This window comes from Schizophyllum commune (assembly GCF_000143185.2).
Source record: "Schizophyllum commune H4-8 unplaced genomic scaffold SCHCOscaffold_2, whole genome shotgun sequence".
NCBI classification, from domain to species: domain Eukaryota; kingdom Fungi; phylum Basidiomycota; class Agaricomycetes; order Agaricales; family Schizophyllaceae; genus Schizophyllum; species Schizophyllum commune.
The window spans coordinates 3,293,073-3,318,248 of record NW_026089539.1 but is presented as its reverse complement, the minus strand read 5'-3'; the positions used below and the strand labels follow the sequence as shown (position 1 = coordinate 3,318,248).

General features: G+C 58.4%; 8 protein-coding genes and 1 non-coding gene across 9 annotated transcripts; 7 read left to right on the top strand and 2 right to left on the bottom strand.

Moving 5' to 3' along the window:
- The first annotated feature begins 33 nt into the window (after positions 1 to 33).
- On the top strand, positions 34 to 4,603 carry SCHCODRAFT_02172609 (uncharacterized protein). Its single transcript, XM_050341972.1, has 8 exons — positions 34 to 1,359; positions 1,428 to 1,584; positions 1,636 to 2,006; positions 2,368 to 2,433; positions 2,491 to 2,552; positions 2,606 to 2,689; positions 2,749 to 2,936; positions 2,992 to 4,603. Exons 1-8 carry the CDS (start codon positions 213 to 215, stop codon positions 4,445 to 4,447), a joined length of 3,531 nt encoding a protein of 1,176 aa, XP_050202464.1. The 5' UTR covers positions 34 to 212; the 3' UTR covers positions 4,448 to 4,603.
- Positions 4,604 to 6,000: 1,397 nt separating this feature from the next.
- SCHCODRAFT_02597093 (acid protease) lies at positions 6,001 to 7,806 on the top strand (the record flags this gene model as incomplete). The annotated part of the gene is made up of 10 exons (XM_003037027.2): positions 6,001 to 6,238; positions 6,294 to 6,362; positions 6,415 to 6,491; positions 6,551 to 6,590; positions 6,648 to 6,936; positions 7,026 to 7,162; positions 7,234 to 7,306; positions 7,361 to 7,433; positions 7,520 to 7,688; positions 7,739 to 7,806. The coding sequence occupies 10 exons, from the start codon at positions 6,001 to 6,003 to the stop codon at positions 7,804 to 7,806; spliced, it is 1,233 nt and encodes a 410-aa protein (XP_003037073.2).
- A 1,259-nt stretch (positions 7,807 to 9,065) lies between these two features.
- SCHCODRAFT_02675859 (uncharacterized protein) lies at positions 9,066 to 15,079 on the top strand. The gene is made up of 20 exons (XM_003037028.2): positions 9,066 to 9,764; positions 9,821 to 9,880; positions 9,936 to 9,957; positions 10,008 to 10,107; positions 10,160 to 10,356; positions 10,407 to 11,437; positions 11,488 to 11,715; positions 11,766 to 11,881; positions 11,931 to 12,038; positions 12,089 to 12,284; positions 12,338 to 12,477; positions 12,529 to 12,797; positions 12,848 to 13,192; positions 13,245 to 13,577; positions 13,630 to 13,813; positions 13,864 to 14,091; positions 14,144 to 14,189; positions 14,242 to 14,381; positions 14,431 to 14,759; positions 14,812 to 15,079. Exons 1-20 carry the CDS (start codon positions 9,420 to 9,422, stop codon positions 14,844 to 14,846), a joined length of 4,452 nt encoding a protein of 1,483 aa, XP_003037074.1. The 5' UTR covers positions 9,066 to 9,419; the 3' UTR covers positions 14,847 to 15,079.
- A 44-nt stretch (positions 15,080 to 15,123) lies between these two features.
- Positions 15,124 to 15,208, top strand: SCHCODRAFT_t37. Its single transcript has one exon. It is a non-coding gene; the product is annotated as a tRNA-Thr (tRNA).
- Positions 15,209 to 15,878: 670 nt separating this feature from the next.
- Positions 15,879 to 17,343, top strand: SCHCODRAFT_01176082 (Zn-dependent exopeptidase; the record flags this gene model as incomplete). The annotated part of the gene is made up of 7 exons (XM_003037029.2): positions 15,879 to 16,067; positions 16,125 to 16,206; positions 16,233 to 16,420; positions 16,475 to 16,655; positions 16,713 to 16,905; positions 16,958 to 17,078; positions 17,140 to 17,343. The coding sequence occupies 7 exons, from the start codon at positions 15,879 to 15,881 to the stop codon at positions 17,341 to 17,343; spliced, it is 1,158 nt and encodes a 385-aa protein (XP_003037075.2).
- Positions 17,344 to 17,544: 201 nt separating this feature from the next.
- Positions 17,545 to 18,442, bottom strand: SCHCODRAFT_01206047 (uncharacterized protein; the record flags this gene model as incomplete). Its single annotated transcript, XM_003038385.1, has 2 exons — positions 17,545 to 17,656; positions 17,706 to 18,442. 2 exons carry the CDS (start codon positions 18,440 to 18,442, stop codon positions 17,545 to 17,547), a joined length of 849 nt encoding a protein of 282 aa, XP_003038431.1.
- Positions 18,443 to 19,385: 943 nt separating this feature from the next.
- Positions 19,386 to 21,397, top strand: SCHCODRAFT_02613007 (uncharacterized protein). Its single transcript, XM_003037030.2, has 4 exons — positions 19,386 to 19,609; positions 19,658 to 19,972; positions 20,021 to 20,437; positions 20,490 to 21,397. Exons 2-4 carry the CDS (start codon positions 19,769 to 19,771, stop codon positions 21,036 to 21,038), a joined length of 1,170 nt encoding a protein of 389 aa, XP_003037076.1. The 5' UTR covers positions 19,386 to 19,609; positions 19,658 to 19,768; the 3' UTR covers positions 21,039 to 21,397.
- Positions 21,398 to 21,518: 121 nt separating this feature from the next.
- SCHCODRAFT_02613006 (uncharacterized protein) lies at positions 21,519 to 23,562 on the top strand. The gene is made up of 4 exons (XM_050344574.1): positions 21,519 to 21,537; positions 21,591 to 22,661; positions 22,802 to 23,356; positions 23,414 to 23,562. Exons 2-4 carry the CDS (start codon positions 21,592 to 21,594, stop codon positions 23,445 to 23,447), a joined length of 1,659 nt encoding a protein of 552 aa, XP_050202463.1. The 5' UTR covers positions 21,519 to 21,537; position 21,591; the 3' UTR covers positions 23,448 to 23,562.
- A 326-nt stretch (positions 23,563 to 23,888) lies between these two features.
- On the bottom strand, positions 23,889 to 25,154 carry SCHCODRAFT_02490343 (uncharacterized protein; the record flags this gene model as incomplete). The annotated part of the gene is made up of 3 exons (XM_003038386.2): positions 23,889 to 24,610; positions 24,666 to 24,767; positions 24,815 to 25,154. The coding sequence occupies 3 exons, from the start codon at positions 25,152 to 25,154 to the stop codon at positions 23,889 to 23,891; spliced, it is 1,164 nt and encodes a 387-aa protein (XP_003038432.1).
- Between the last annotated feature and the right edge of the window lie 22 nt (positions 25,155 to 25,176).

The window sequence follows — 25,176 nt, the reverse complement described above, 5'->3', positions numbered from 1 at the left end:
CCGCCGGCTGACCGCAGTCAAGGTGTGCTGAGTACATGATGAGAAAACAGCTCATGCGGTTATGAGGCGTACGGGCGGGGTCAATTGTTTCTCACGCCTTTTGATTCGAACTTCGACGACGGGCAGCAGGCTGCAGACGACGTCGACGAGCTGGCTGAGTTCACTGCCACCCCGGCGTCGACGACGACCGTGCGCACCAGATAACACGCAATATGCCCATCCCCACCCTCGATACACCCATTCGCAATGTCCGCGCCCCGTCTGTACTTGCGACTATCGGTGTGCGGACACCCAACGCGGATGGCGTGTCCCCGTCAACGCCAGACTTCTTCAACTTGACCTTCTCGTCGCCAGCGCCGTCCCCAAGTCGTAGGCAAACTCCTCAGCAAGAAGAGAAGGAACAGGAGAAGGAGAAGGAGGAACAGCCCGAACCTCGGCATTGGCCTGCCCCGCGTTCCCCGCTTCCTCCTCATCGTCTCGCTAAGCTCGCCAATGCTCTCGGCGTGTCTACCCCGCTCCCGGCATTTGAGCTCTCTGGTTTCCCGTCGCCTTCACTCGCGCCGCCGTCCCCGATCATTCCGCCATCCCCCAGCGTCGCGCGTCCATCGACACCGACTCCAAATCCGCCGGTTGTCTCGCGGTTCTTCGTCCACGTTCTACCGCCGCGCTACCTGCCCCACCACTCCGACCCTCGTGCGCAGCCAGCCGACTACCTCGCGCCTCCACCAACGAACGCGTCCGGGTATCACGTCAAGTTCCGTCGCGGAGTCCTCGTAGGCGTGCAGCCGACGCTACCATCCCAGCTTGCTGCCATTGCGCGCGAGTACGGGCTCCCGAGTACGCGCGGCATTGTGCTCTACCTCGTCAACGCGGACGGGAATTCGACCGAGGAAGGGGACGGCTGCGGTCCCAGACTGACGGACGATGTATGGCGCACGCTCTGGGCGCGCGTCGTTCGGCTTGAGGAGGATCGTTTTCCTGAGGACAGCGACCGAACTCAGCAGTCGTTCCCTCGCTCACCCCTTGCACGGGCCGGCACCCCGCTCTCTTTTCGACACTCCCCTTATCCTTCGCAGCACCGACCTCTGCTTGCTAGCCCTTTCCTCACGTCGAACTTTCCCTCGTCGCCATCGTTCCCACCTCGCGATGGTGCACGCAGTGCTCCTCCGTACCAGCACTCGCCCTCACAGTCCTCAAGCTTCCCGGCTTCCGGGTCTTCTTCGCAACCCTCTCGCGAAGGCACGGCTTCCTCGACTTCAACCGAGAGTGATCTTGACACACCTGCAACATCAGCTGACCTCCATGACATGAGCTCAGCCGAAACGGTGGGCAAGCAGAACGTCGTTGATCTCACTGAGGGTGAGTGGATAGACCGGTGCCCCTGCTCTTAGTTCCTGATCATTACCCAGAGCCGTTATCTACCGAAGATGCTCAACTTCCTCGCGCTCTCTTGGCCCCTCTCAAGCTTCACGCCCGGGGTGGCGCGACACCGACGCAGCTATCATTCCTTCCCATCATCGCCCATGTTGAGTTTCATATCGATCCTCAACAAGCGACATGGTACAAGCCATGGGTCAGAAGCAGGTATGCCGATTCTATCCCCGCCGGGTTTCCGAGCTGAGATGAGGTGAACAGGAGACGAAACGCTTCATGGAAGGGCCAGGAGGATGATGGCTCGCGCAAGAACAGCTTGCCGGTGGTCCTCAGCCCCAATGAAGCATCTGATGACAAGGAGCGGAAAGGTAGCCTCCCTACCGTTTTGGACGGCTCCGAGGATGGCAAGAGTCGCCGGAAGCGCGCACCGCGCAATCTTCGTCTGCGCCCGCGGCAATCGTCCCGGTTGAAGCGACGATCCCTCCTCTCAGTCAACTCAGCAAAATCCGACTCGGCAGATGGCCGCGTCGAGTCTCCCGACCAGGATGACGACGCGTGGGAAGATGACCCCGAGTTTGACCCCGACATGGAATTCGATGACTTCTACGAACAGCTATGGGCACCGCGTCAAGGTGTGAGCATCCTTGTCGAGCAGCGGCGTGCAAAGGACGAGGCTCAGAGGAGGGCGGTGGAGGATGAGGACGATGAGGAGCGGCAGCGGGAGGACGAGCTTCGTGCGCAGCTTGAGCAAATGCGGCAACAGCTCAAGGATGCCTTGGAAGCCCAGCAGCGAGCGGAAGAGCGTGCAGGTGAGCTGGACGAATATGGGGAGGGCGAGGAGGGACGCGCGGGGCGCAAGGGCGCCCCGCCGGCGTTGCACCTGATTGGGAGCGCTTTCGGTGCCCTTGGGCCTCGTGAGTCTACAGTCCATTGTGCCCCTTGCCTCTCTACCCCTCCCCTACTTATCTTGGGTGATTCTAATCGTCGCTCTAGCTTCATCAGCGTCGTCTGGGGATCGCAAATCTGTTCAATTGTCGTATCTTAACGAAGACGAAGAGGGTGAGCAAGCACGGCCATACAGTGTTCGAAGCAGTATGCTGATGGCCTTTTTTTTAGGTCGTCGCCGTGTCGGTGTTGTATTCGATGAGCTTGACCTTGGCCTCGATGCAAGTGGTGACGTGAGTGTGAAAGAGGCCAACCAAGTGTATCTACGTACTGATCTGAGATACAGTATGAGGAGGCCGACGATGATGACCCCTATGATCGCCGCAAGAGCCAAATTATGATGAAGGCGAAGCTGGATGAGATTGAACGGGTGCGCTTTCTGGTCCTCACCGGCATGCTGAGTAGCCTTATGCTAACGTTGTCCTTCAGACTCTTCAGCAACTCTCGCCTAACAAGTTCAAGCATCATGAAGAATTACCCTATGATCCCGAATTCTCCAATGTGTCATCGTTGTCACCCAATATGATCCCTGGCGCGCCGAAGTATAATCGGGACGTCTTCCCGCCAACGCCCAAACTGGGACCAAGTATGGATCCTCCATTGTCGCCGCGGTCAACGTTAGTCTTTCCTGCCCCGCCCCTTGGTGTACATCACAATTGACGAGGCTTACAGGGACTCTGCTTGGCCTGCGGTCCCCTTCTCTGCGTTGGCTTCACCGAATGGGTCTCCCAGGGCAGAGGACGCGCACTTGTCACCTGACGCCTCGCAGAGTGGACTGCCAAGGCTGGCGGTCAACGGTGTTACTGCGTCCGCACCCCCAGGATTTGGGGAAAACAAGGCGAACGGAGCCGAGATCTCTGCAGAAACGGCAAAGCGGAGGAAGTTGCTTGAGGAGCAGGAATCTCTGTACCCCTCCAAGCGTCCAGATTCATCGGCGAGCAACGGGATCCCTAGGCCAAATTCCCACCGCAGCCAGTCGTCCTCGTCCTCTACGAACTCTGCGTACTATCCTCCGCCGAGGAAGAGCGATGACTCGCCCATCATCCCCTTGTCCCCTGATCCATTCGGTCGCTCTGACTTCTCTGGACCCGGCTCTGCGTATTGGGAGAATCCCGAGAGACAGCTCGGCAGCGGCAACACACCAATGGTCAGCATCGACGAGCGTATGGCTGGCGGCAATGGCGGTGACCCCGAGGTCAACTCGAGCCGCTTCTCTGCGGACTCCCTTAACGGCGACGAGAAACCGGCGAAGGCAGCACCTGCGAAGGAGAGCTCACAGCGGACAACCATGATGAGCGTGCGCGGTATCAGCAAGCTATGGCGGAAGAGCAACAAGGCGAGTGTGTCGCAGCCCGCACCGCCGATGCCACAGCAGCCTGTGGGTCGGGCGTCCAGTGCGAGTGCCTCGAACCCTAACGCTGGACGGGCCTCACCTGCGGCCAGTTTGGGGCGCTCTCCGAGTGCAGGGGCGACGTCGACCCTCAGCCAAGCGTCCTCGAGGGCAGCGACACCCGCTAGGCCAGAGCGGCCTTCGCAAGAACTTGTTGACCTTCCAGACGTACCGCCAGACCAGCTCGGGCGATATTCGACTTCGGGCCGTCCATCTGCGGAGCGTCCGTCGACGGAAAGTCTTGCGCCCCCCATGACCAAGATGATGATGCCCAATGGCCAACGCTCCGTTGATCTGCGCTTCGACCAGGAATCGCCGTATCCGACGGTGATCCCTCGTTCGCGTGCGGCGTCGAACGCGCCCCCTCCTGAAGACCCAAATGGTATGCGCAAATCAATACTCAAGTCCAAGGGTGGTAACGGTAGCATTAGTGAGGACCGCCGACAGCGCAGGCCCAGCCTCTCCTCCATCCGCCAATCTCTCATGAACTCGCCCCCGCCCGAGAGCATACCCCCGAGTCCTAAGCTTCCGGAGCAGTTTGCGGCGCACGCGCGGACGGCCAGCAACGCACATGTGCGCTCCGGCAGCAGGACGCACACTCGCGTAGAGAGCGGCGCGCACACCCGGACGCTCAGCGGCGCGACCTCACGCTCTGGGATGAGCACCGCGACGTCTCGTTCGCGCATGACGACACCGACAATCGACGAGGGGGGCGAGGCGCATGGATCTCCGGCGTAGGGAGCGGCACGCGGACGACGGACGGACCTGTGGCGCATAACTTATGAGTCGCTCCATCTTCTATCTATCGCTTGCATCCCCCCCACGCCGGGCGTCGTCGTAACTCGTTCGTAGCTATCCTTTATATCCCCGTCTCTTGCATATTGCATACTGCATACCTTGCTCTAACTATTGTCTGTGCTCTGATGATTCCCTCCCTTGACCTTGTGCCTAATTCTACGTGCACTCTTCGGAGTGTGATATGCCTTTCTAATTGAGATGGGTACGGTACTTATGAACCTCTCTTTCATAGGTCTTGCTAGACATATCGTTCATTTACGACTGTCCCTGGTGTCTATACATCTAAATGTAAGACATTGACGATATGTGTGGTGCGAACGCATATAAGTGCACCCGGGTGGGCAAAGCTCACGCCTCGCCGCTTGTTCCCTGCAAGTTCAATTTGCTGGCGGGGAATGCCGAGTCTCGTGATCGTGGATAACTACTCACCTGTAAATCGAACTTCTAAAGCCTCCGAGACCTTTGCCTCTTCCCACCGTCTGCTCTGCTCCTTCATACCTTTTTCTTGAGAATCTCTGAACAGCTGACCTCAGTAAACCATCACTCAGCAACTGTTTCCCTCGAACCCTTTAGCCCTGCCTCGACAGAGCGAGCACCGGCAGCTGTCCTCAGGTCTCATGTTCCTCTTTCTCAGGTCCAGATGATGTCAACTCTTCTCTGGCTATGTTTGGGTACACCTTCCAAAATATAGCAGCGTGGTGCTGCGCATGAAGATTCCATTCCTTCACCATGGTGGTATGCTCTTGCTTGCCTCAGTGACGCTCAAGGGCATCGCCAGAGCCTTCCTAGCTAGGACCTTGGAGTAGTTCAGCCCTCTTAGATCAGGCTCGGTGACCAACTATGAGCAATAAGCGGTCAATGCTTATCATCTCCGCTCGGGACCTCCCTTGACTGGGATCAAGCCTACATTGTCTACCAATGATCCTAACCTATTCAGTCACCTTATGCCTTTGCTGCCAAACCCTTCCATGATGCTGCCCAACTCTTCCATGGCGGAAGCCTCTTTGCGACCCTCATCATCACTGCGTCTAATTCTGCTATCTCACTCGCCCCATGCCCTGGTCCCTCTGTCCCTGCGCAATGTTCGTCGCAGCGAAGCCTGCGTCAGCGGTAGCCACCCCCGCTCCCATCCTCCGCCCTACCGCGCGTCTTTTGGCGGTCGGCTGGCCCCGCCTGCGCCTCCTTCCCCGCACCCGCCCGTTCTCGGTCTGATGGCACGCACAGACTGCTAACAGCCTTTGGTCAACATGCCCGTCCGGTCGCAAGGGAAATCCGGTTGGCGTGTGCTTTCGGCTCTCCCTATCTGTACCCTTCTCCCTGCCCCGCAGCCGGTTGCGCGACGTCTCTTATGACGCTCGGGGCCGGGAGCGCACCGGTTTCTGGGAGTGGGGAGGTATATAAGCGTCTCTCAGCAGGTGTTGACGGTTCCAACGCCCCAGTACTCACCCCTCGACCCGATACATCTACGACCACACACATCACTCACGACAACCATGGCCTCCCACGTCGTCATCCGCGCCCTCCCCTTTGCCACCAAGTTCCCCAAGCGCCACGCGAAGGACATCCTCGCGAGCGACCGCGCCCGCGCGAAGAAGCTCCTTCGCGGGTGCCAGCCGCACGGCCCGGCGGCGTTCAAGCATAGGACGACGTTGACGGCGGATCGGCAGAGCTTTGCGAAGACGGACTCCTCGGCGTCAGATGCTGATGATACGGTGCCGGTCACCGATGCGAGTGAGTATTAAATGGTCTGGATAGGATGGCTTGAATGTGCTAACACACTGTACAGCCGTCACATACACCTTGAGCGTCGGTGTGGGCAGCCCTGCTACGGACTATACGCTGCTCATCGATACCGGTAAGCTCTCATTTGCATCTCTGCAGGACAGCTCGAGCTCACCCGATTTCAGGTAGCTCGAACACCTGGGTCGGCGCCGACAAGAAGTACAAGGAGACGTCCACCAGCAAGAGCACGGGTCACAAATTCGTGAGTCCAGTCATTATTTCACCTTCGATGGGGACCATCGCTAACGAAGCTCGCTACAGAACGTCTCCTATGGCAGCGGCAAAGTCAGCGGCACGGAATGTAAGTTCACACCTTTGTTTCTCTTGTCATGGCTTCGCTGACCGTTTGCCTGTCTAGACACCGACCAAGTCACCCTCGGCGATGACCTCGTGATCAAGAGCCAGTCCATCGGCGTCGCTTCGAGCGCGCAGGGCTTCAACGACGTCGATGGCATCCTCGGTATCGGGCCCGTTGACCTGACGCAGGGCACCGTCGCCAGCACCTCCAGCGTGCCGACCGTGACCGACAACCTCTACAAGCAGGGCACGATCCCGACCGAGTCCATTGGCATCTTCTACCAGCCGACGACGTCGACGGAGGAGGTGGCGAACGGGGAGATGACGTTTGGGGGGACGGACGATGAGCGGTGCGTGATTTGTCGTGTTGTATCTTGCGCTCTCCAAATCGCCCACGTTATGATTGCTGAGTGAAGAAGACTGATTGTGCGCTCCCTAGCTTCACTGGCCAGATCACCTACACCCCCATCACGAGCACATCGCCTGCGAGCAACTACTGGGGCATCGACCAGACGGTCACATACGGCGAGTCGGGCACGACGCTGATGGACAACTTGGCGGGAATCGTGGATACGGGTGCGTATACAGCCAACACTCTCAACCGTCTTCCCCTTCAGACCGACGAGTATGCTAACGGGCCTGCGAAGGCACCACCCTCCTCCTGATCGCCTCGGACGCTTTCCAGAAGTACCAGAAGGCGACGGGGGCGACGCTCGACAAGTACGTTTGCATTTTGCTTTTCCTCGTGGGCGCGAGGTACTGACGCGACTGTAGTTCGACCGGCCTCCTCACCATCACCGAGGACCAGTACAATTCGCTGAAGAGCCTGTTCTTCAAGATCGGTGATGTGAGCATTTCTCGTTCTCTCATATTTCTCCGCTTGTCTTGTCGCTCTCCAGCCTCTTGAACCCAAACTGACCGCCTAACCCACAGACCACCTTCGAGTTCACCCCCAACGCGCAGATCTGGCCGCGCAAGCTCAACAGCCTCCTCGGCGGCGACGATAACAAGATCTACCTCGTCACGTCCGACATGGGGAGCGAGAGCGGGCAGGGGCTGGATTTCATCGACGGCTTCGCGTTCCTGCAGCGCTTCTACTCCGGTGAGCTGCGGTGCTGTGAAAAAGTGTCGCAATAGCTGACGCACCTGCAGTCTACGACACGACGAACAGCCGTGTCGGCCTCGCCAAGACGGAGTACACGAACGCGACGACCAACTAGGTCATACGGTGTTGTTGCTCTAGGGAGTCAGACATGGTATAAATGGACTCTAGGAAAAGAACTTCTGCTTTGTATATCTAGGATATCTTTGTACCGGACTCGGACATGTTTTGGAATGTATAACGTAGGCCCATGAGAGGATTTTGCTGTCTCCGCCGCCTTGTGTAAGCTGCGTGCATACCGCGCCTTCGCTCTCAAAGCCCAATCTATCTGGCTTCCGGGCCTCAAAGCGTCCCTTGCGTGCGCCTAAGTACCGAAGACAGCGCCGTTCTCAATGCCTCTTGGCCTCTCACGTCGGTGAATTGTTCAACTTGGAGTAGTCACATGACCGTGGGAGAACCTGGTGTTCGATACACAACACTCCGATCGGTAGATCCTGTAGTTCTCTCCTTCCGCAGGCCAGCGAAGATGGTCTCGCTCAGTCTCGCTGCCTGATTACAGGTTCTGTCCTGGATCTGTTACCAAAATCATAGATGTGAACTATATCTGTGGGGTCCGCAGATGCATTTGTACAGTACCGACGGTTTCCTTCCGACTCGGGACATTCAACGGCAATCGACGGGCTTCTGCGCTTCTACATCCTCATGTCGCCTCGCTGCGAGCTCGACTGATACGGTATCTACGTACGAGCATCTGTAGGAGGCGCGAGGCTAGGTGACGCCTTGAGGCTTGACGTTGTCGCAAGGGAAGTTCATTACTCATATGCCGCCATCTGGCCTGCTCCGACATGACTTTTCTGTCTCACTGAGATGCGCTGCGACGGATACGGCGATGAAAGTGACAGGAAGGGGAATTGTCCGGGCCCAAACCCGTGGCCACAAAGTGGTTGCACGGCAAGCATCCAGCGGAATCGGTGTCCCGAATCGGATGCTTTCGACACGTTTCTGGCGATGACTCGCTGTGACTGTACATCAGTAAGTGCCTTCCCACGAACTAATGTATTGCTCGTAAAAGGTAGAAGGGTTTCTGCGTATGGTTTCCAGCATGTTCGCGGTGTAAGGAGGCTGCGTGGCCCGCTGAAAGCCCAACGACAAGCAAACTCACAAAGAAGTTCATCTGGAAGGTCTAAGAGCGAACAAGGGCCCCACCACGCCCCCAGCCACCAGCTTACTGACCAGTAGACTCAAGCAGTCACCTCCAGTCAGCCTCGAGTGGGGCGGAGATTTGGTGGGAGGCGGCCGCCGACACGGCACCGGGCCCAACTGATGTGATCAAATAGCGATCGGATCTTTCTTTTCCCCGCACTCTTCACCGACCTGCCCCTCGCTGGTCGGGCACCTATCAGAGCGAGCTCATAGCCAGTGGACCCACATCTCCTACCCTCTCACTAATGTCATCGACGGCGAATCAAGTATAGATTACAAAAGAAAGAACCCCCGACCCGGACTCTTACTGTAACTCCAGTCGTTTACAAAGAGAAGCACGAATGCGCCGGTTGACACCCGCAGAATCGGGCTTGGCGGCAATCTTTGTAAGAAAATAAATTTAGGCTCATTTCGGGCGCCGCACCTCTTATAAGAAGGGAGGGGCTGGCAGGCGAGGACGCTGCACTCGCACGCACACTGCACGCTCCCTCGCCCTCACCCCGCTCTCGTACGTAGCACAAGTCGTCCATGTCGGACAGCCCGGCAGACGCGGTCACGCTCTACGACGAAATGCGCGCGACCGAGCACGAGCAGGCCGCCCCGCGTTCTGGGGACGGCGATGCGACAATAGAGATAGTCGACGACAGCCATGTCGACGTCGCCCAGGCGGAAAACCAGTTCCACATCCTGGAGCGGCGCATGACGCAGCACTCTACGAAGGATAAGGACCAGGACAGTGTGAAGACCGCCACAGTAGAAGGCAGCAACAGTGACGACCCGGAGAAGGGCAAGGTTGAACCGGAGGTTTTTGACCTCCGCGAGTATCTGAGCTCCTCGAACGACGCGAACGCGGCTGCGGGCATCAAGCACAAGGTTTGTTTCTCGTTTTCTGTGTTTGGTATCGAACTTCATCTGATCTTCTGCGGCAGCATGTCGGCGTCGTGTGGGAAGACCTCCAGGTGGACGTGCTTGGAGGCGCGGGAAGCAAGGTGAGTGGGCGAGGCCGGTCGAGTCCTTTCTTGGTTCTCAAACAGCTCTTCTTAGATCTATGTGCCTACTCTCGCAGGTAAGTAGGGGTGTATGATTTGTGGCGTCGTGGCTCACGAATTTCTTCAGACGCAATTATTGGATTCTTTCTGGCCCCCCTCTTCTGGATCATGCAGGCTATCAAGCCTTTCATGCCTCAGAAGAAGGAATACAAGACGATTCTGCACAGGTAATTGTACGAGACGTGCAGGCTTGGTTGGGTTGTTCATGCATCCCTTCAGGTCGTCTGGTGTCCTCAAGCCTGGCGAAATGTGCTTGGTTCTCGGCGCTCCTGGTTCTGGCTGCTCTACGTTTCTGAAGACCATCGCCAACGAGCGCGGTGAGTACGCCAGCGTCTCTGGCAACGTTCTCTACGCCGGCATCGACGCCAACGAGATGGCGAAGATGTACAAGGGCGAGGTCGTATACAATGAGGAGGGTAAGTGGGTCTTCCTTCGCTCTAATCGACCTCGAGCTCACATCCTGTAGATGACCGTCACATCCCCACTCTCACGGTTGGGCAAACTCTGCAATTCGCGCTTTCCACCAAGACGCCGGGTCCTGCGGGTCGCCAGCCGGGCGTCACGCGCAAGCAATTCGAAGAGGAGGTCCAGGATACGCTGCTCAAGATGCTCAACATCGCGCACACCAAGAACACGCTCGTCGGCGACGAGTTCGTGCGCGGTGTCTCTGGAGGCGAGCGCAAGCGTGTCAGCATCGCCGAGATGATGGCTACTCGCGCGCGCGTACAGTCTTGGGACAACTCCACTCGTGGCCTCGACGCCTCCACCGCGCTCGACTTCGCCAAGTCCCTGCGCGTCATGACGGACGTGCTCGGCCAGACGACGTTCGTGTCCCTCTACCAGGCCGGCGAGGGCATCTACCAGCTCTTCGACAAGGTCATGGTGCTCGATCACGGGCGGCAGGTCTTCCTCGGCCCGCCCTCCGAGGCGCGCGCTTACTTCGAGGGCCTCGGGTACAAGTCGCTCCCCCGCCAGAGCACGCCTGACTACCTCACCGGCTGCACCGACCCCAACGAGCGCCAGTTCGCCCCCGGCCGCTCCGCCGCGGACGTGCCCTCCACGCCCGAGGACCTCGAGGCCGCGTACCGCAACTCGAAGTTCGCGCGGGAGCTCGAGCGCGAGCGCGAGGACTACAAGCTGTACATGGTCACGGAGAAGGCGGACCAGGAGGCGTTCCGCGCCGCAGTCCTCGCGGACAAGAAGCGCGGCGTGTCGAAGAAGAGCCCGTATACGCTTGGGTACACCGGCCAGGTTATCGCGCTCACGAAGCGGCAATTCTTGCTGCGGATGCAGGATCGGTTCCAGCTTATCACCAGCTTCAGCCTGAACCTCATTCTGGCCATTGTCATCGGCGCGGCGTACATCAACCAGCCTTTGACCTCGGCGGGCGCCTTCACGAGGGGCAGCGTCATCTTCGCCGCGCTTCTGACGACCTGCTTGGACGCGTTCGGTGAGATCCCCGGTCAGATGCTCGGTCGCCCGATTCTGCGCAAACAGGTGCGTTCCCTATCGTGAACTGTGGAGGATGCTGGCTAACAGATTTTCAGACGAGCTACAGCATGTACCGCGCATCGGCGATCGCGCTCGCTAACACTTTGGCCGACCTGCCGTTCTCTGCTGTGCGCGTGTTGCTGTTCGACATCATCGTTTTCTTCATGTCCGGCCTCTCGCGCTCCGCGGGCAGCTTTTTCACGTACCATCTGTTCAACTACCTGGCCTACCTTTGCATGCAAGGTTTCTTCAGGACCTTCGGTCAGCTCTGCCGAAACTTCGATGTAAGTGCTGTCTCTGATGCGGCGACTTTGTTTTGACGTGTCCTCTCCAGCATGCTTTCCGTTTTGCGACGTTCTTCATCCCGAACGTCGTCCAATATGGCGGCTATATGCTTCCCGTCGACAACATGAAGCGCTGGCTCTTTTGGATTTACTACATCAACCCGGTGTGCGTACATTGGTTTCAAAAATTGCCTTCGCTTGCTCACAGCACGTAGTGGGTACGCCTGGTCAGGCTGCATGGAGAACGAGTTCATGCGCATTTCCATGAGTTGCGACGGCAACTATATCGTACCGCGCAACCCACCTGGCGAGAACATCTACCCGTAAGCTGTTTGCTGTAATCGCTCTATACTTGACTGACTCTTCTCTTCAGCGACGGTCTCGGTCCTAACCAGGCTTGCACGCTCTACGGCTCTAACGGCGGTCAGGACCGCATCAGTGGCGAGGCCTATATCAGCGCCGGCTATGACATCCACTCTGCCGACCTCTGGCGGCGCAATCTGCTTGTCCTCCTCGGCTTCCTCATCCTGTTCCAGGTCACTCAGGTTGTTGCGCTTGACTATTTCCCTGTAAGTTGCATACGCCTTTGTTACATCTGTCGCCACTAACATATGCATACCAGCGCTACGGTGCCGCCGTCTCGACCAGCATCTACGCAAAGCCCAGCAAGGAGGAGGAGAAGCTCAACGCCGCGCAGCAGGAGCGCAAGGCCAACCGCAATGCGCCCGAGGAGAAGTCGGACTCAAGCGCTTCATCGTCAAAGTGAGTCGGGGTTGTCAACTTAGAAAAAGACACCGCTGACCTCGTCCTCAGGGAGGTGTCGCGGCCGTACCGCAAGACCTTCACCTGGGAGAGGCTCAACTACACCGTCCCGGTTCCTGGCGGCACTCGGCGGTTGCTTCACGACGTGTACGGCTATGTCAAGCCCGGGACCCTCACGGCCCTGATGGGTGCCAGTGGTGCCGGAAAGACGACCTGCTTAGATGTTCTCGCTCAGCGCAAGAACATTGGTGTCATCCAGGGCGATATCCTTGTCGACGGCCGCCCTCTCACTTCGGACTTCGCCCGCAGTACGGCTTATGGTGTGTTTTTCGATTGCTTCGTATCGTTTAGACGCTCATCAATCCTGCAGCTGAGCAAATGGACGTCCACGAGGGTACCGCAACTGTCCGTGAGGCTTTGCGCTTCTCTGCGTACCTCCGTCAGCCGGCCGAGGTTTCAATCGAGGAGAAGAACGCCTACGTCGAGGAGATCATCGACCTCTTGGAGCTTCACGATCTCACGGAAGCGCTCGTCCTCAGCCTGAACGTCGAGGCCCGCAAGCGCCTGACCATCGGCGTCGAGCTGGCGAGCAAGCCCGAGTTGCTTCTCTTCTTGGACGAGCCTACCTCTGGTTTGGATGCTCAGTCGGCGTGGAACCTGGTCCGCTTCCTGCGCAAGCTGGCCGACCAGGGGCAGGCTATTCTCTGCACGATACGTACGGTGCCCCTCATTTACTTTGGCTGGTATATGTACTGACTCAATCACAGATCAACCGTCTGCCCTGCTCTTCGAGAGTTTTGACCGGCTTCTCTTGCTCGAGCGCGGTGGCGAGACTGTCTACTTCGGCGACATCGGGAAGGATTCGCACATCCTGCGCGACTACTTCGCCCGCCACGGCGCCGTCTGCCCGCCAAACGTCAACCCCGCCGAGTACATGCTCGACGCCATCGGCGCCGGTGTTCAGCCCCGTATCGGCGATCGCGACTGGAAGGACGTCTGGCTCGACTCGCCCGAGTGCGAGAAGGCCCGGCGCGAGATCGAGGAGATCAAGGCGACGGCTCTCGCCCGTCCAGTCGAGGAGCACAAGAAGATGAGCACTTGTACGTTCGAATTTGGACGCGGTTTGTTTGGCATCGATTGACGAGTCTTCAGATGCAACGTCGTTCTTCTACCAGTTGAAGACCGTGGTCCAGCGCAACAACATGGCCCTCTGGCGATCGCCAGACTACATCTTCACCCGGTTCTTCGTTTGCATCTTCATCTCGCTGTTTGTCTCGCTCTCGTTCCTCCAATTGGGTAACAGCGCGCGCGACCTTCAGTTCCGGGTGTTCTCTATGTAAGCTTCATATTGTCGTACTCGCCCGCATCACGTTGACCCTCTGCCAGTTTTTGGATCACCGTCCTGCCCGCTGTCGTCATGAACCAGATCGAGCCCATGTTCATTCTGAACCGCCGCATCTTTGTTCGCGAGGCGTCGTCGAGGATCTACTCTCCTTATGTCTTCGCCATTGGCCAGCTTCTCGGAGAGATTCCATATTCAATCATTTGTGGCATCCTCTACTGGGTCTTGATGGTGTACCCTCAGGGTTTCGGGCAAGGCGCGGCCGGTCTCAAGTAAGTCGCCCACCTCGAGTCCGGGTTTCGCAGGATACTAATGGTTTGACAGCGGCACGGGTTTCCAGCTCTTGGTCATCATCTTCATGATGCTCTTCGTGCGTCGATGCACATTACTGTGACCGTACGACCGTCTAACAGTCTTCGCAGGGTGTCTCGTTTGGGCAGTTCATTGCCGCCATCTCGCCCAACGTCCAGACCGCTGTGCTGTTCAATCCCTTCATCTCCTTAGTCTTGTCGACCTTCTGCGGTGTCACTATTCCGTACCCCACTATGATCTCGTTCTGGAGGTGCGTAGGTCTCCGAGTTGGTACATTATAGTCGCTCATCGTTTCGTAGGAGCTGGATTTACGAGCTCGACCCATTCACCCGCACGCTGGCGTCCATGGTCTCCACCGAGCTGCACGGCCTTGAGATCACTTGCAAGGCCGACGAATTTGCCGTCTTTAACCCGCCGGATGGTCAGTCCTGCGGTCAGTGGGCCGGCGCTTTCGTGCAGGCCTACGGTGGCTACATCGACAACCCCGACGCCACGGACGCGTGCAGGTACTGCCAGTATCGCGTCGGCGACGAGTTTTTCGTCCCGCTCAACATTCAGTACGACAACCGCTGGCGGGACGCGTGGATCCTGTTCGCGTATGTCATCTTCAACGCTCTGATTACGATTGGTGAGTCTGTTCTGCACGCAGGTCCGGGTTCTCATACTGACTGTACCTGCAGCTGCTTCTCGCTTCTTGCGCTACGCAAAGCGATGAGCGACGAACTTTACTTACTAACGACGATCCCTTCTGGGTTACGGTTTCTTTTGGGGAAGGTTCGATACAATCACTAGACATCATCGTTATCCTTAGACTACGCACTGCACGTACACTGTAGCCATATCCTGGTCTTTATTCATTGATCTTTAGAGTGGAAATGGTGTCCGTTCTGGAGGCATTCAGACAAATGGGGGGAACCTGGTCTTCAACCTTTGACTTCAGGCCTGCAGTATGCCAAAACTGACGGATCCAGTGACGCAGAAGAGAATGTCAAGCCCTGCTAGCTCAGTGGTAGAGCGTGTCACTAGTAAGCATCAGCTTCTATGACAAGGTCAGTCGTTCAAGTCGGCTGTGGGGCAAGTTGTCGGGATACACTTTTTGTAATCTCAGAGACTGAGAGGATTGAGGACCACAACAGGTGCCCGACGAACATTTTTTGCTGGTTTTCAGTCCCGGATTACATTCCACTTTTAGCAAGACGCACGCGCTGCTCGCGAGATAGTACTAGTACTACCTGCTATACTACATACACCGGAGCGACGGCAACGATGTCGTGTATTTCGACCAGCATGAGTCGAGATGCTTGGCCAAGTGCCGTAGCGGCTCACCATATTGTCGCCGTACACCAAGCCACGCGCCTACCACCACAGACCACTCATTTCCCTATGCACCCACGCATCACCACGACACCCACCCACGCAACACCCTTCGCCGCCCACCGCATAAGCCTCGGCAGTCACGCCTTCCGCCCCGATAGCCCACGCACCACGCCCTGCGAACCCCGCTCCCATTCTCGCAGAATCAAGCCCGCCATGTGCTCGCGCGCGCTTCCCCAGCGCAGCCAGGTGCATCGTCGGCGTGAAACGACGCGCTGCACGCGGGGTGGTCATTGGGCTTGGCGCGCGCGTGCGCGCTCGCTTCTTCGAGATGGTCCAGCCGGGTATGGCGATAGCGGGTGGCTGGGTATAAAGGGAGGGCGTGGTTGCGCAGGGGGAGGGCACAGCTCGTCGTCGACTGAACTTCGTCGCCATGCAGTCCTTCCTGGGTCTCGTCTTGCTCGCGCTCTCGGCCGTTGCGACCGCGATCCCCGTCGCGCGCTCCGAGTATGAGACGAATGTGGCGAACGGCCTGCGCCTCCTGCGCCTCGAGAAGGGCGCAGAGCCGGTGTGGAAGTCCGAGGACGAGAAGCACCAGTTGAAGGTCGACGGCAAGCACTTTGTGCGTGGGCTTATCAAGGTTTCTGTTAAGGACACGACGCTGACAATAAACATGCAGATGGACGTCACCGAGGTATACGAGCGGTCGCAGAAGCTCGCGGCGAAGAAGTCGAAGAAGGTCGCTGCGAAGAAGGCGAGCTGTAAGTGGACTGAATGCATTGAATAGTACTGTGTACTCACCTATTCTCAGACCCGGACATCTCCCACCAGGATACCGTCAAGCCTCTCCTCGAGAAGCTCACCACCGATGGGCTGAAGGGCTACCTGACCGACCTCACCGCCTTCAACAACCGCTACTACAAGGCGGACACCGGCAAGGATGCCAGCGACTTCATCTTCAACACCGCGAGCGACGTGCGTACACGGGCTCCCGTCCATTGAAAGCATTGAGCTGACCCCATCGCGCAGCTCGCTAGCGGCAAGGACGGCATCACGGTCAGCGCGTTCAACCACAGCTTCACGCAGTACAGCATCATCGCGCACATCGACGGCGAGTCCGACGGCCCGCTCACCATCCTCGGCGCGCACATGGACTCCATCAACCTGCGCGACGAGCGCAACGGCCGCGCGCCTGGTGCGGATGACGATGGTGAGGCTTGTTTTCTCGTGCGGCCGGTCAAGTTGCCCTTGCTCACAGGAATTATAGGCTCCGGCACGGTGAACCTCCTCGAGATCTTCCGCGTCCTGACGGAGGCCGACTACGCGCCGAAGACGCCCATCGAGTTCCAGTGGTACGCGGGTGAGGAGGCCGGCCTGCTTGGCTCGCAGGATATCGCGACGCAGTACGCCGAGGATGACAAGGAGGTGTACGCGATGTTGCAGCTTGACATGACCGCATAGTGAGTGGCTGCCGACCGTTGTGCAGAGGATGCCGCTGACGGCGTTCCTCAGCACTAAGCCCGGCCAAGACCCGCACGTCTCTTTTATGACCGACAATGTCGACACCGACCTGACCGCCTTCGAGGAGAAGCTCGTCGATGAGTACCTGTCCATCAGCTACAACGAGGGCGAGGTGAGCCTTCCCTGCTCCACCCCACTGCCATATCAAAGACTTACCTATCTCCTCAATTCAGTGTGGCTACGGCTGCTCCGACCACGCCAGCTGGAACGAGAACGGCTACCCGAGCTCGATGCCCTTCGAGACGACCTTCGGCTCCGATAACCCCAACATCCACAGCGCGGACGACACCGTGGACGTCGATGGCTTCTCGTTCGAGCAGTCGCTCGAGTTTGCGAAGCTGGGGCTGTCGTATATTGTCGAGCTTACGAGTGCTTGAGGTATATAAATTGTGAAGGGTTGATGCTGTATAGGGTGTAACAACAGATAAAAATGGAAGCACCTACCAGGGGTGAATGACATGCCTTGCTGGAGGGTGGATGAGTGAGGACATGGAAGCCATGATGATGCGTGCTTAAAGTATTCATTGATGGTAAGTCGTACGCGAGGGGGGGGGGAGGAAGTGAGGTACTGAGGATGATCATGAGCCCGCCTTCTTCTTGGCCTTGCGTGCTTTGAGCTCTTCTAGTCGGCGCTTCATCATAGCTACCTTCATGTCCGCTTCCTCCTGTGCGCGCTCCTCCTCAATCAACCTGTTCAGATGTCAGTAAGAAGGTGAAGGGACAAGCTACCGCAACTCACCGATCCATAATGATCTCCCGGTCTATGCGCTCGCGCTTCTGCTCTTCAGTCTCCTCGGGATCGTCTGGCGGCGCGCCCTCGTCAACCCGTTCTGCGATGACGGGTTCAGCTGCCTGCGGCATGCCCACGAGCGCGTCGTTATTGATTTGCGCCTCGGCGAAGACAGTAGCGCGTTCGTATTTGTCGTGATGGGCCTCTTCCGCATCCGCTGCAGTCTGCGCGACACTGGCCATGAACGCAGCATACTCCGCGGCGAGGGGATCGTCTGCGGCTGGTGCTTGCTGGTCTGCGGGCGGGCCGTCCACCTGCATTCCATCGCCATCTTCGTCGTCATCGTCTGCGGTGGAAGGGGGTAGTTGTCGATTGGGATCGGAGAAGAAGTCAGAGGGAAAGCCGCCAGCATTGTCGCCCTTCTGCCGTTTCGCGGGCGCCTCGTCGGGTTCGGATGTCTTCTTCCGCTTGCCATCCGCCTCCTCGTACTCGTCCTCATCTTCGTGCTCCTGCGCCTCCTCTGCAGCGCGTGCGGCCTCCGCCCGTGCTTGTTCCTCGCGTAGACGCGCGACAGCCGTCCGGTGCTTCTTGCTGCCGACGTGACCCTCCCACATGAACTCCTTCACGGGAATGTTGCATGCCTTGCATTGCAGTTGGTTGTTCGGGGTATATTGCGCGAGGGGGTGGGTAATTCGGGGAGCGGCCTGTTGTCGTTTCTGCTTGAGCAGCGCGCGCACGTCCGCCATGGCGTCACAGGTGAAGCTGGGTTGATTTTGTGGCGTCCGTTACGCGTATTTGTTCGATCGCGTGTCGCGTCGGGCGCAAAAAAATTCTTTTCTCATTCCTTCTTCACCGCGTGCATGTTCCCCTCGTCGTGGGCTGCGAATATCTGGACTGGTGAGTAGGGGTACCAAAGCACACGCTTTTCCTTCTCTGTAGGATGAATGCACCGAAGCAATAGGAAGTGCCGTCTGAAGCCATTGCGCTTTGTCGATTCTCGGTTCTCTGACTTTTCCTCAGTCTTCACCTCATTCTTCATGACCGCATACTAACCATACACCACAGATACCATGCTCCATAGCTCGTTGTCCCCGCACCTTCTTCCGTACACGAATCCTCCCGCATGTAACGCTACGCCACTGTACTCTGCTAATGATCAATCTATGGTCTTCATGCGCGCCGCGATCCTCATCCCAGCGCCCGTCTACCGGGCCCAGTACGTGGCATAGCCATCCTCGGTATCAGGAACTTTCGATGCCAACCGGCAAGTTCGTAGAGGTGCATCAGCTGGCCATCATGAGGCGGGCGTGGCGCCCTGCCCCTCACCATCCCGCCCGTCAACCAGAAGGTTAGTACAGATTCCACAGCACCTGTACTTGGCTTCGACTCCAAGCACTCGTTCAGTGCAGTTGCAGTCAACTGCAGTGCATCACAGCCAAGGGACACAGTGGCTCTTATCGATCCTATTACCGTGACATACTAGCAATGTGGGTGCCCCTGCGGAGTTCGCGCCAGTCATTCTGACCCCGGAAGATTGGCCAAACGGGGGGCCAGGGGGCCCGACAAGCGATTCCATTCAGCGATCCCATTGTTCTCGGGCTTCTGCCGGCCGGTCGGCCAAATCCATCACCGGTCCCCCCTCAAGCCGCTGATCTCTTTAACCAGCGCTGCCGAGGCACAGCTGTTCCCACAGCTCCTTGCTTTCCTACCCCCACCATCCCCCAGAAAGCAGCCCAGCACTCCCGCGCCGTCTGCCCGCCCGCTGACGCCCTCGCCACATTCGATACTCGCCACAGTCGTCCAAGAGACGACCTTCGCCCAATAAGGCTTCCCTTGTTCGGCGACGCCACACTTCGACGTTAAGCGCCGCGCTTCGTCGTCACCTTCCAGCCGCCACCTAAGTGTCTACATCCGTGAGTTCTTTAATGAGGCGCATTGACTCACGACTCACGCTTTCCTAGCTGTTCCTCTCAGTCGACGTGCCGCTCGCCGTCTGCTCTACCGGAACCCCCTCTTCTCCCCATCAGTCTCAGACCGCGTTTCAATCCCACTACCCACCCACTCATCACACAATGGCCCGTGCCGCTCACCGTTCTACTCGGTCCGACCGCGATCGTCCGAGGGCGCCCAAAAACCGCAAGCAGGAGACTCGCAAGAGCAAGGTCAACTTCTGGACGACACCCGTCCCTATGGGCATTAAGAAGCCCATCAGCGAAGGGAGCCCCTGCTTCGCCTTGTCTAAGTCGGAGCGCAAACTCAACGCCAAGGCTTGTCTTGTATGTTACCTGTTCTCATCCCGAGCCCGCGATTGACGCATCGCACAGAATGATCCTTACGCCCCGCACGTTGACATGAACAAGATGGGAGCGGTGACTGGCAGAGCATCGCTCGTCTTTGAAGTCACGGCCGACATCGACCTGTTCTACGAACGGCAGGAGAGGTTGGAGGCACGCAACGAAAGGCGCAGGCGCAAGTATCAGGCGCAGATGAACAAGCTCGCCCACAAGATATCCAACATCACTATCGCCGAGCCCAAGTCCGAGCTGGACAGCGAGGAGCTCCAGTATCCCATGTCCGATGAGGAGTGGGCGGCGCACTGCGCCTCGTCGGAGAGCGAGAGCACTTCAGACTGTGCAAGCTCATCCGACTCCAGCTCTGGCTCGGACTACTCCACACCATCGACGCCTCGCGAAGGCTCTGTCGAGCCCTCCGTCTCTGTCGCCGTGCAGGCCATCAACGATGTAAGCGCGGCGCTCGTCCGCTCACCCTACGCGATGCTCACGCCCCTCACAGCTGCACGTGGCCACACCCGAGGAGCGCCTGGTTCAGGATCTCAACGACAGCATCATGTCCATGGACCTCGCGCCTAAGCGCAAGTCTCCACCTCTGCCCTCCCGCAACCGCAAGGCTCGCCAGGCTTCCAAGCCTTACGACGCCAAGATGCGCCGCCATGCCCGCGTCGCTGAGGCCCGGCTCCCCGACGACACGCCCCTCCCCACGGCGGGTGACATCGCCGCCGCTACCGCCCATCTCAGGAGCGCCATCAAGCGCGCAAAGAGCGCCACTCACATCGCGGAAGATGCCTCTTACAATCTCGTTGCTATGGCGGGCATGGCCTACACTCGCCTGTATGGTGCGCCCCCGTCGAACAAGGACGATCTGCCTGAGGCGCTCGCGCCGGAGCAGGTGGTGCGCAAGGCGCGGTGGCTACAGGCGCAGGCGGAGCTCGCGAAGGAGCATGCCGGCAACCTGCTTTCGCGCTACTGCCTGGCGTGCCAGTACGCGGGCGTACCAGTGTCGGCAGAGCTGATGGACAGCGCGGAGGCCTCGATTGCTCTGTGAAAGGTCACACCCACCGGTGCCTCGACTTCTCTGTACAACGTGATCCGTTTCTGTTTCCCCTATGTCTTCCTGTCCTCTGCTTTCCTCTGATCTACTGCTGAATCTCATCTGTCTGCATCTTTACTACTAATGGATCGAATCCTCTGCTCTGCTCGTCGAACGTTTTCTGTATCTTACTTACCGTGTCTGTCTCCTCTACCTTCCGTGTCTGTTTTATACCTGCTTACCGTGCCCGTCCGTGTACGCTGCCTCGAAGGTGTTCTCTACTTATCTGCTATCTTGTTGTGTAAAATGGAATTCCCGCTGCTTTTGCGCGCTCTACTACTCGTTCTCTGAAACCTCCCTGCTCAGGTGTCTTGCAGCTTGGGAAAGGTGGGAAGATTGGGTGTTCGGTTCGAGCAGGCGATGCGTGACGCATGGTGCGATGTCACGCACCAACGTTCATGCAGACTCGAGTTGCATTCGGACCATCAAAGGTTCTCCCGCGACGCTCACCAGTGTCAGGCTGCTGCATATCTGTCTATCTCCCGCTAACTTCCTCTCGCTTTCTAGGATGGATGCTGGCAATGAAGACGCTCGTGCTGCGTCGTCCAGCGAACCCTCGGACCTCATACTCATGCTCAGGTCTGGCGCGAGTGCCTCGCCGGCTGCGAACGACAGGCTCGAGGACGAGATCGCGGCCATCCGAGCCAAAGCGAATGTCATTGCGGTACAGATAGAGCAGCTCCAGCGGGAACATGACGCGCTTCAGGAAGAGATTCAGCGTCGCGAGTCCCTGCTCAGGGCGCCTATCCGCCGCCTACCCGCAGAGCTGCTCACAGAAGTCTTTCTCTACCTCTGGCCTGACAGGCACGACGTAGTGTCTCTCTGGAAGACTTGGGTCAACCTCTACACCTATCTGGCGGCAGAAGAAGAGGAAGCCGCACCTCTGTTCCCGTCCTGGAATGTGTTCGCGCCCCCGCATGTATGCGCCTGGTGGCGTAAGATATCATTCTGCGCTCATGAAATGCGTCCAGCTATCGCGATCAGACTATCGTGGGCTGAGGGCGCTGCAAGCACGGTCAATCAGCGGGCGGGTCGATATCTTCGCGATGTCATTCACCCTTCTCTTGTCTTCTATACACCACACAATGGTAACAGCCTTTCGCTTTCGTCCTGGGGATGGAGCGATGTCGTCCAGCCGCTCATAGAATATGGGGCGGATTGCGAAGACCTCACTTTCGCCGTCTCTTGGCCAATCCTGAAGCGTATAGCCACTTCCTTGGAGCTACCGCGACTCAGGAAATTGTTTCTAAATATCAACAAATGCTACTTGGCCGGGGAAGACCGTCATTATGAGTACGCCTGGGAATCAAACACTCGTTGTCGATTCTTCGAGCGCTCTCCAGCCCTCACCCACCTCACAATCCGCGACTTTCGATCTGGGTTTGGCATGGGTCTACCCTTCGTCCTTCCTTGGAAGCAGCTAACAGAGCTGACACTATTCGGTGGGATGCCCCTGGTATATCAAGAATTTCTGCAGCACTGCTCCGCCTTGCAGATCATCCACTTCTATCCTGGCGACAATGACGGCTTCGCAGATCGGCGCCTTGTCGTGTGCTTGCCCCATTTGTGGAAGCTGGCGTCGTCCTGCCACATCCAATGCGTACCTGTCGGCACTATACAAACGCATCCTGGTTCTTAGACACTCTGGACGCACCATCCCTCACCGACCTCACAGTGTCTTTTGTACAAGGTCCGCCCCTACTTTCGCTGATCAAAAGGTCGCGCTGCGACCTCGCCTCTCTGTCACTCGCCTGCAATTCAACTGGAGAGACCGTAGGAATCGAGGAAATCTCGGAGCTCGTCGGTTTGGCACCCAACCTATCTTCCCTCAGTATCGAACACGCCCCTGTGTCCCAGAACCGTCGTAATTCGTGGTCGACAGAGCCAAAGCCGGATTATGAGGCATTCGTGGACGGTATAGTTGACCTGCTACCGCCCATTCCCCATGACGGCCCTGGATGGTGGTTCAGGGACGACGCTCGCATGCATTGCACCCCAAAGGCCTTCTCTTTGAGGTCCTTCAGTTGGTGTTGCAGAGAGCGCGACAAATCCGGCGCGCGCTATATGCTACTTGCCATGGCCTCGACTGCGACCTCGTTGTCCCGGAACAAAGTCCATCTCATGACGCCGTTGCGCCCCTACCAAGTCGAAAGCATCCGACAGGACGAGCACTTCTCGGAAGTCCTCGATATCTACGGGCTGGACGACTGTCTTCAACTCTACGAGGCCCTACCTCTCAAGCGACCCGAATCCCCTTATGATCTGTTTTCTCAGTACGTCCCTCACCTTCAGGTTGCGGGTGTATATGCTCATACACATACACCATGCAGGCGGGACGAGTGCATGCCCCCCGTGTTGCATTGAAGAACTGACCTGGTGAGGAGCATCGACATTGCCTCGGGGGCTTCTCACACCTTCAATGCACCACAGGGTTGTAACAAGCATGCAATTCCTAGTAGCTATAGAAGGCGCATCGCTCAGCAATGGCCTGTGGTAGTATGTAACACGGAGCGTTCACGCAGGACTGATGTCGAGGTCAATGTACGTACGAACGGGCAACGAGACCAAGCTCGCAGTGCGTGCGGGGCCAGACCAGGCTGGTGCGCAGCGCAGAGGCAATAAATAGTGGGTCCTGGGTACTCGAAGCGCGAGAGGGTGTGTGAACGAGCAAAGTCAAGGCGGACGGGGTGTAGTGGTGTGAGGCAGAGTAAAGTAGCGCGGGAGACAGACGAGACAGTACAGGCGAAGACGAAAGAGGGACTGGGATGTAATGGCGACAAAGTGAGGTATCGGGTGCGTGCGCACTTAGAAACCACCGGGCATGGAGAGCACGGGGTGTGCGAAGCCCGCGCGAGGGCGCGCGACGAGCTCGGCGGGGGCGCTGTGCCGCTTCCACCGCTGCTGGCGGTTCGGCGAGGCCGGCGCGTCCCTCGGTGCCTGGCCGCGCAACCCCTTGAGCATCTCGAGCCTGGGCTCGCGCGCCGTCGACCCGAGGTCCATCTCGATACGCGGTTCCGCCGGTGTCGGTGCGGGCTTGCGCAATTCACTCTCACCACCGCTCGGGGAACGACGGCGGAGGGTAGAGAGCATGTCGATGGACGCGCGCTCGCGCTGCTCGATCGGCTGCGTCGGTGAAGTGACCATGATCGAGGGCACGGGCGGCTTGGCCTGCGCGACGGGCGCGGTCACACGGATTTCTGGCACCGGTGCGCTGACGTTGCGGCGCAGGTTCGGACGCACGGGCTGCAAGAATGCGGGCAGGCGGCTGGGAGCAGCATTTTCCTTGGCACCTTTAGCGAGGCCCATGCGGCGGCTGATGTCGTCAAGCGAGGGCAGACGCGAGCGCTTCGCCGGCTTTGGCGTCTTCGGTTGTTCGTCTGAAATCGTCGTGCACTTGCTGCGGAAGTCCACCTGCTCGACCCATGGCTCGCGAGGGTACGTGAGGAAACCCGTCTCTTGGTTGCTGTCGTGGTTGAGTGCGTCAAAGAGGGCAAGCGGCGAGATCAGCCCTGGTGAGGGAAGCGTGTCTGGGCGACGTGTCAGTAATTTGGCCGCGGGCGGCGATTGGGCGGGATGACGCACAGTGGAAGATAGCGGGAGATTCAGGAGGCGTCTTGGGCGTTCCCGTCGCAGTAGGCGAGGGCGGGGCATTGATCTTGGACAGGAAGAGGGCGCGGCGTTCAACTGGGGAAGTATGAGCAAAAGTACAAGACATATCGCCACATACGCACGCTGCTTCTTGTGGTGCGCCTTGACCGCAATTTCCTTCCTCAGGTCGACCGTCTTCTCGCGCTTGGCGTTGCGTTCGCGCGAGGAGCGCAGCAGTGCCGCAAAACGGTCGGCCTCGAGTCCCCGGCCGCCCGCCTCAACCGACTCGGACGGACGGAGAGGCGAATGCTTGCGCGGGAGCGTGAGACCCTTGGGCGGGGGCGAGAGCAGGCTCGGGCGGTAGCCGTCGTCAAGGTCCTCCGCCGGCGCACCCCAGGGGAACGGCGAGTAGGGCTCGGGGGCGGGCGCCTCGTCGGGGGCGAAGGAAATGGAGATCTGGGGAACGTGCACGGCGTCGATCATCTCGTGAGTTGGTGTATGGGGG

Excerpts from the sequence above, each read along its gene's own strand:
- SCHCODRAFT_02172609 (XM_050341972.1), top strand. The coding sequence starts at position 213 with ATGCCCATCCCCACCCTCGATACACCCATTCGCAATGTCCGCGCCCCG. Across the intron at positions 1,360-1,427 it reads CGTCGTTGATCTCACTGAGG|ATGCTCAACTTCCTCGCGCT; the intron begins GTGAGTGGATAG and ends TATCTACCGAAG. Across the intron at positions 2,434-2,490 it reads TCTTAACGAAGACGAAGAGG|GTCGTCGCCGTGTCGGTGTT; the intron begins GTGAGCAAGCAC and ends CCTTTTTTTTAG.
- SCHCODRAFT_02613007 (XM_003037030.2), top strand. The coding sequence starts at position 19,769 with ATGGCCCGTGCCGCTCACCGTTCTACTCGGTCCGACCGCGATCGTCCG. Across the intron at positions 19,973-20,020 it reads TCAACGCCAAGGCTTGTCTT|AATGATCCTTACGCCCCGCA; the intron begins GTATGTTACCTG and ends CGCATCGCACAG. Across the intron at positions 20,438-20,489 it reads CCGTGCAGGCCATCAACGAT|CTGCACGTGGCCACACCCGA; the intron begins GTAAGCGCGGCG and ends CGCCCCTCACAG.
- SCHCODRAFT_02613006 (XM_050344574.1), top strand. The coding sequence starts at position 21,592 with ATGGATGCTGGCAATGAAGACGCTCGTGCTGCGTCGTCCAGCGAACCC. Across the intron at positions 22,662-22,801 it reads CCCCATTTGTGGAAGCTGGC|GTCGCGCTGCGACCTCGCCT; the intron begins GTCGTCCTGCCA and ends GCTGATCAAAAG. Across the intron at positions 23,357-23,413 it reads CCTTATGATCTGTTTTCTCA|GCGGGACGAGTGCATGCCCC; the intron begins GTACGTCCCTCA and ends TACACCATGCAG.
- SCHCODRAFT_02675859 (XM_003037028.2), top strand. The coding sequence starts at position 9,420 with ATGTCGGACAGCCCGGCAGACGCGGTCACGCTCTACGACGAAATGCGC. Across the intron at positions 10,357-10,406 it reads GGTCGTATACAATGAGGAGG|ATGACCGTCACATCCCCACT; the intron begins GTAAGTGGGTCT and ends CACATCCTGTAG. Across the intron at positions 13,578-13,629 it reads GCACAAGAAGATGAGCACTT|ATGCAACGTCGTTCTTCTAC; the intron begins GTACGTTCGAAT and ends ACGAGTCTTCAG.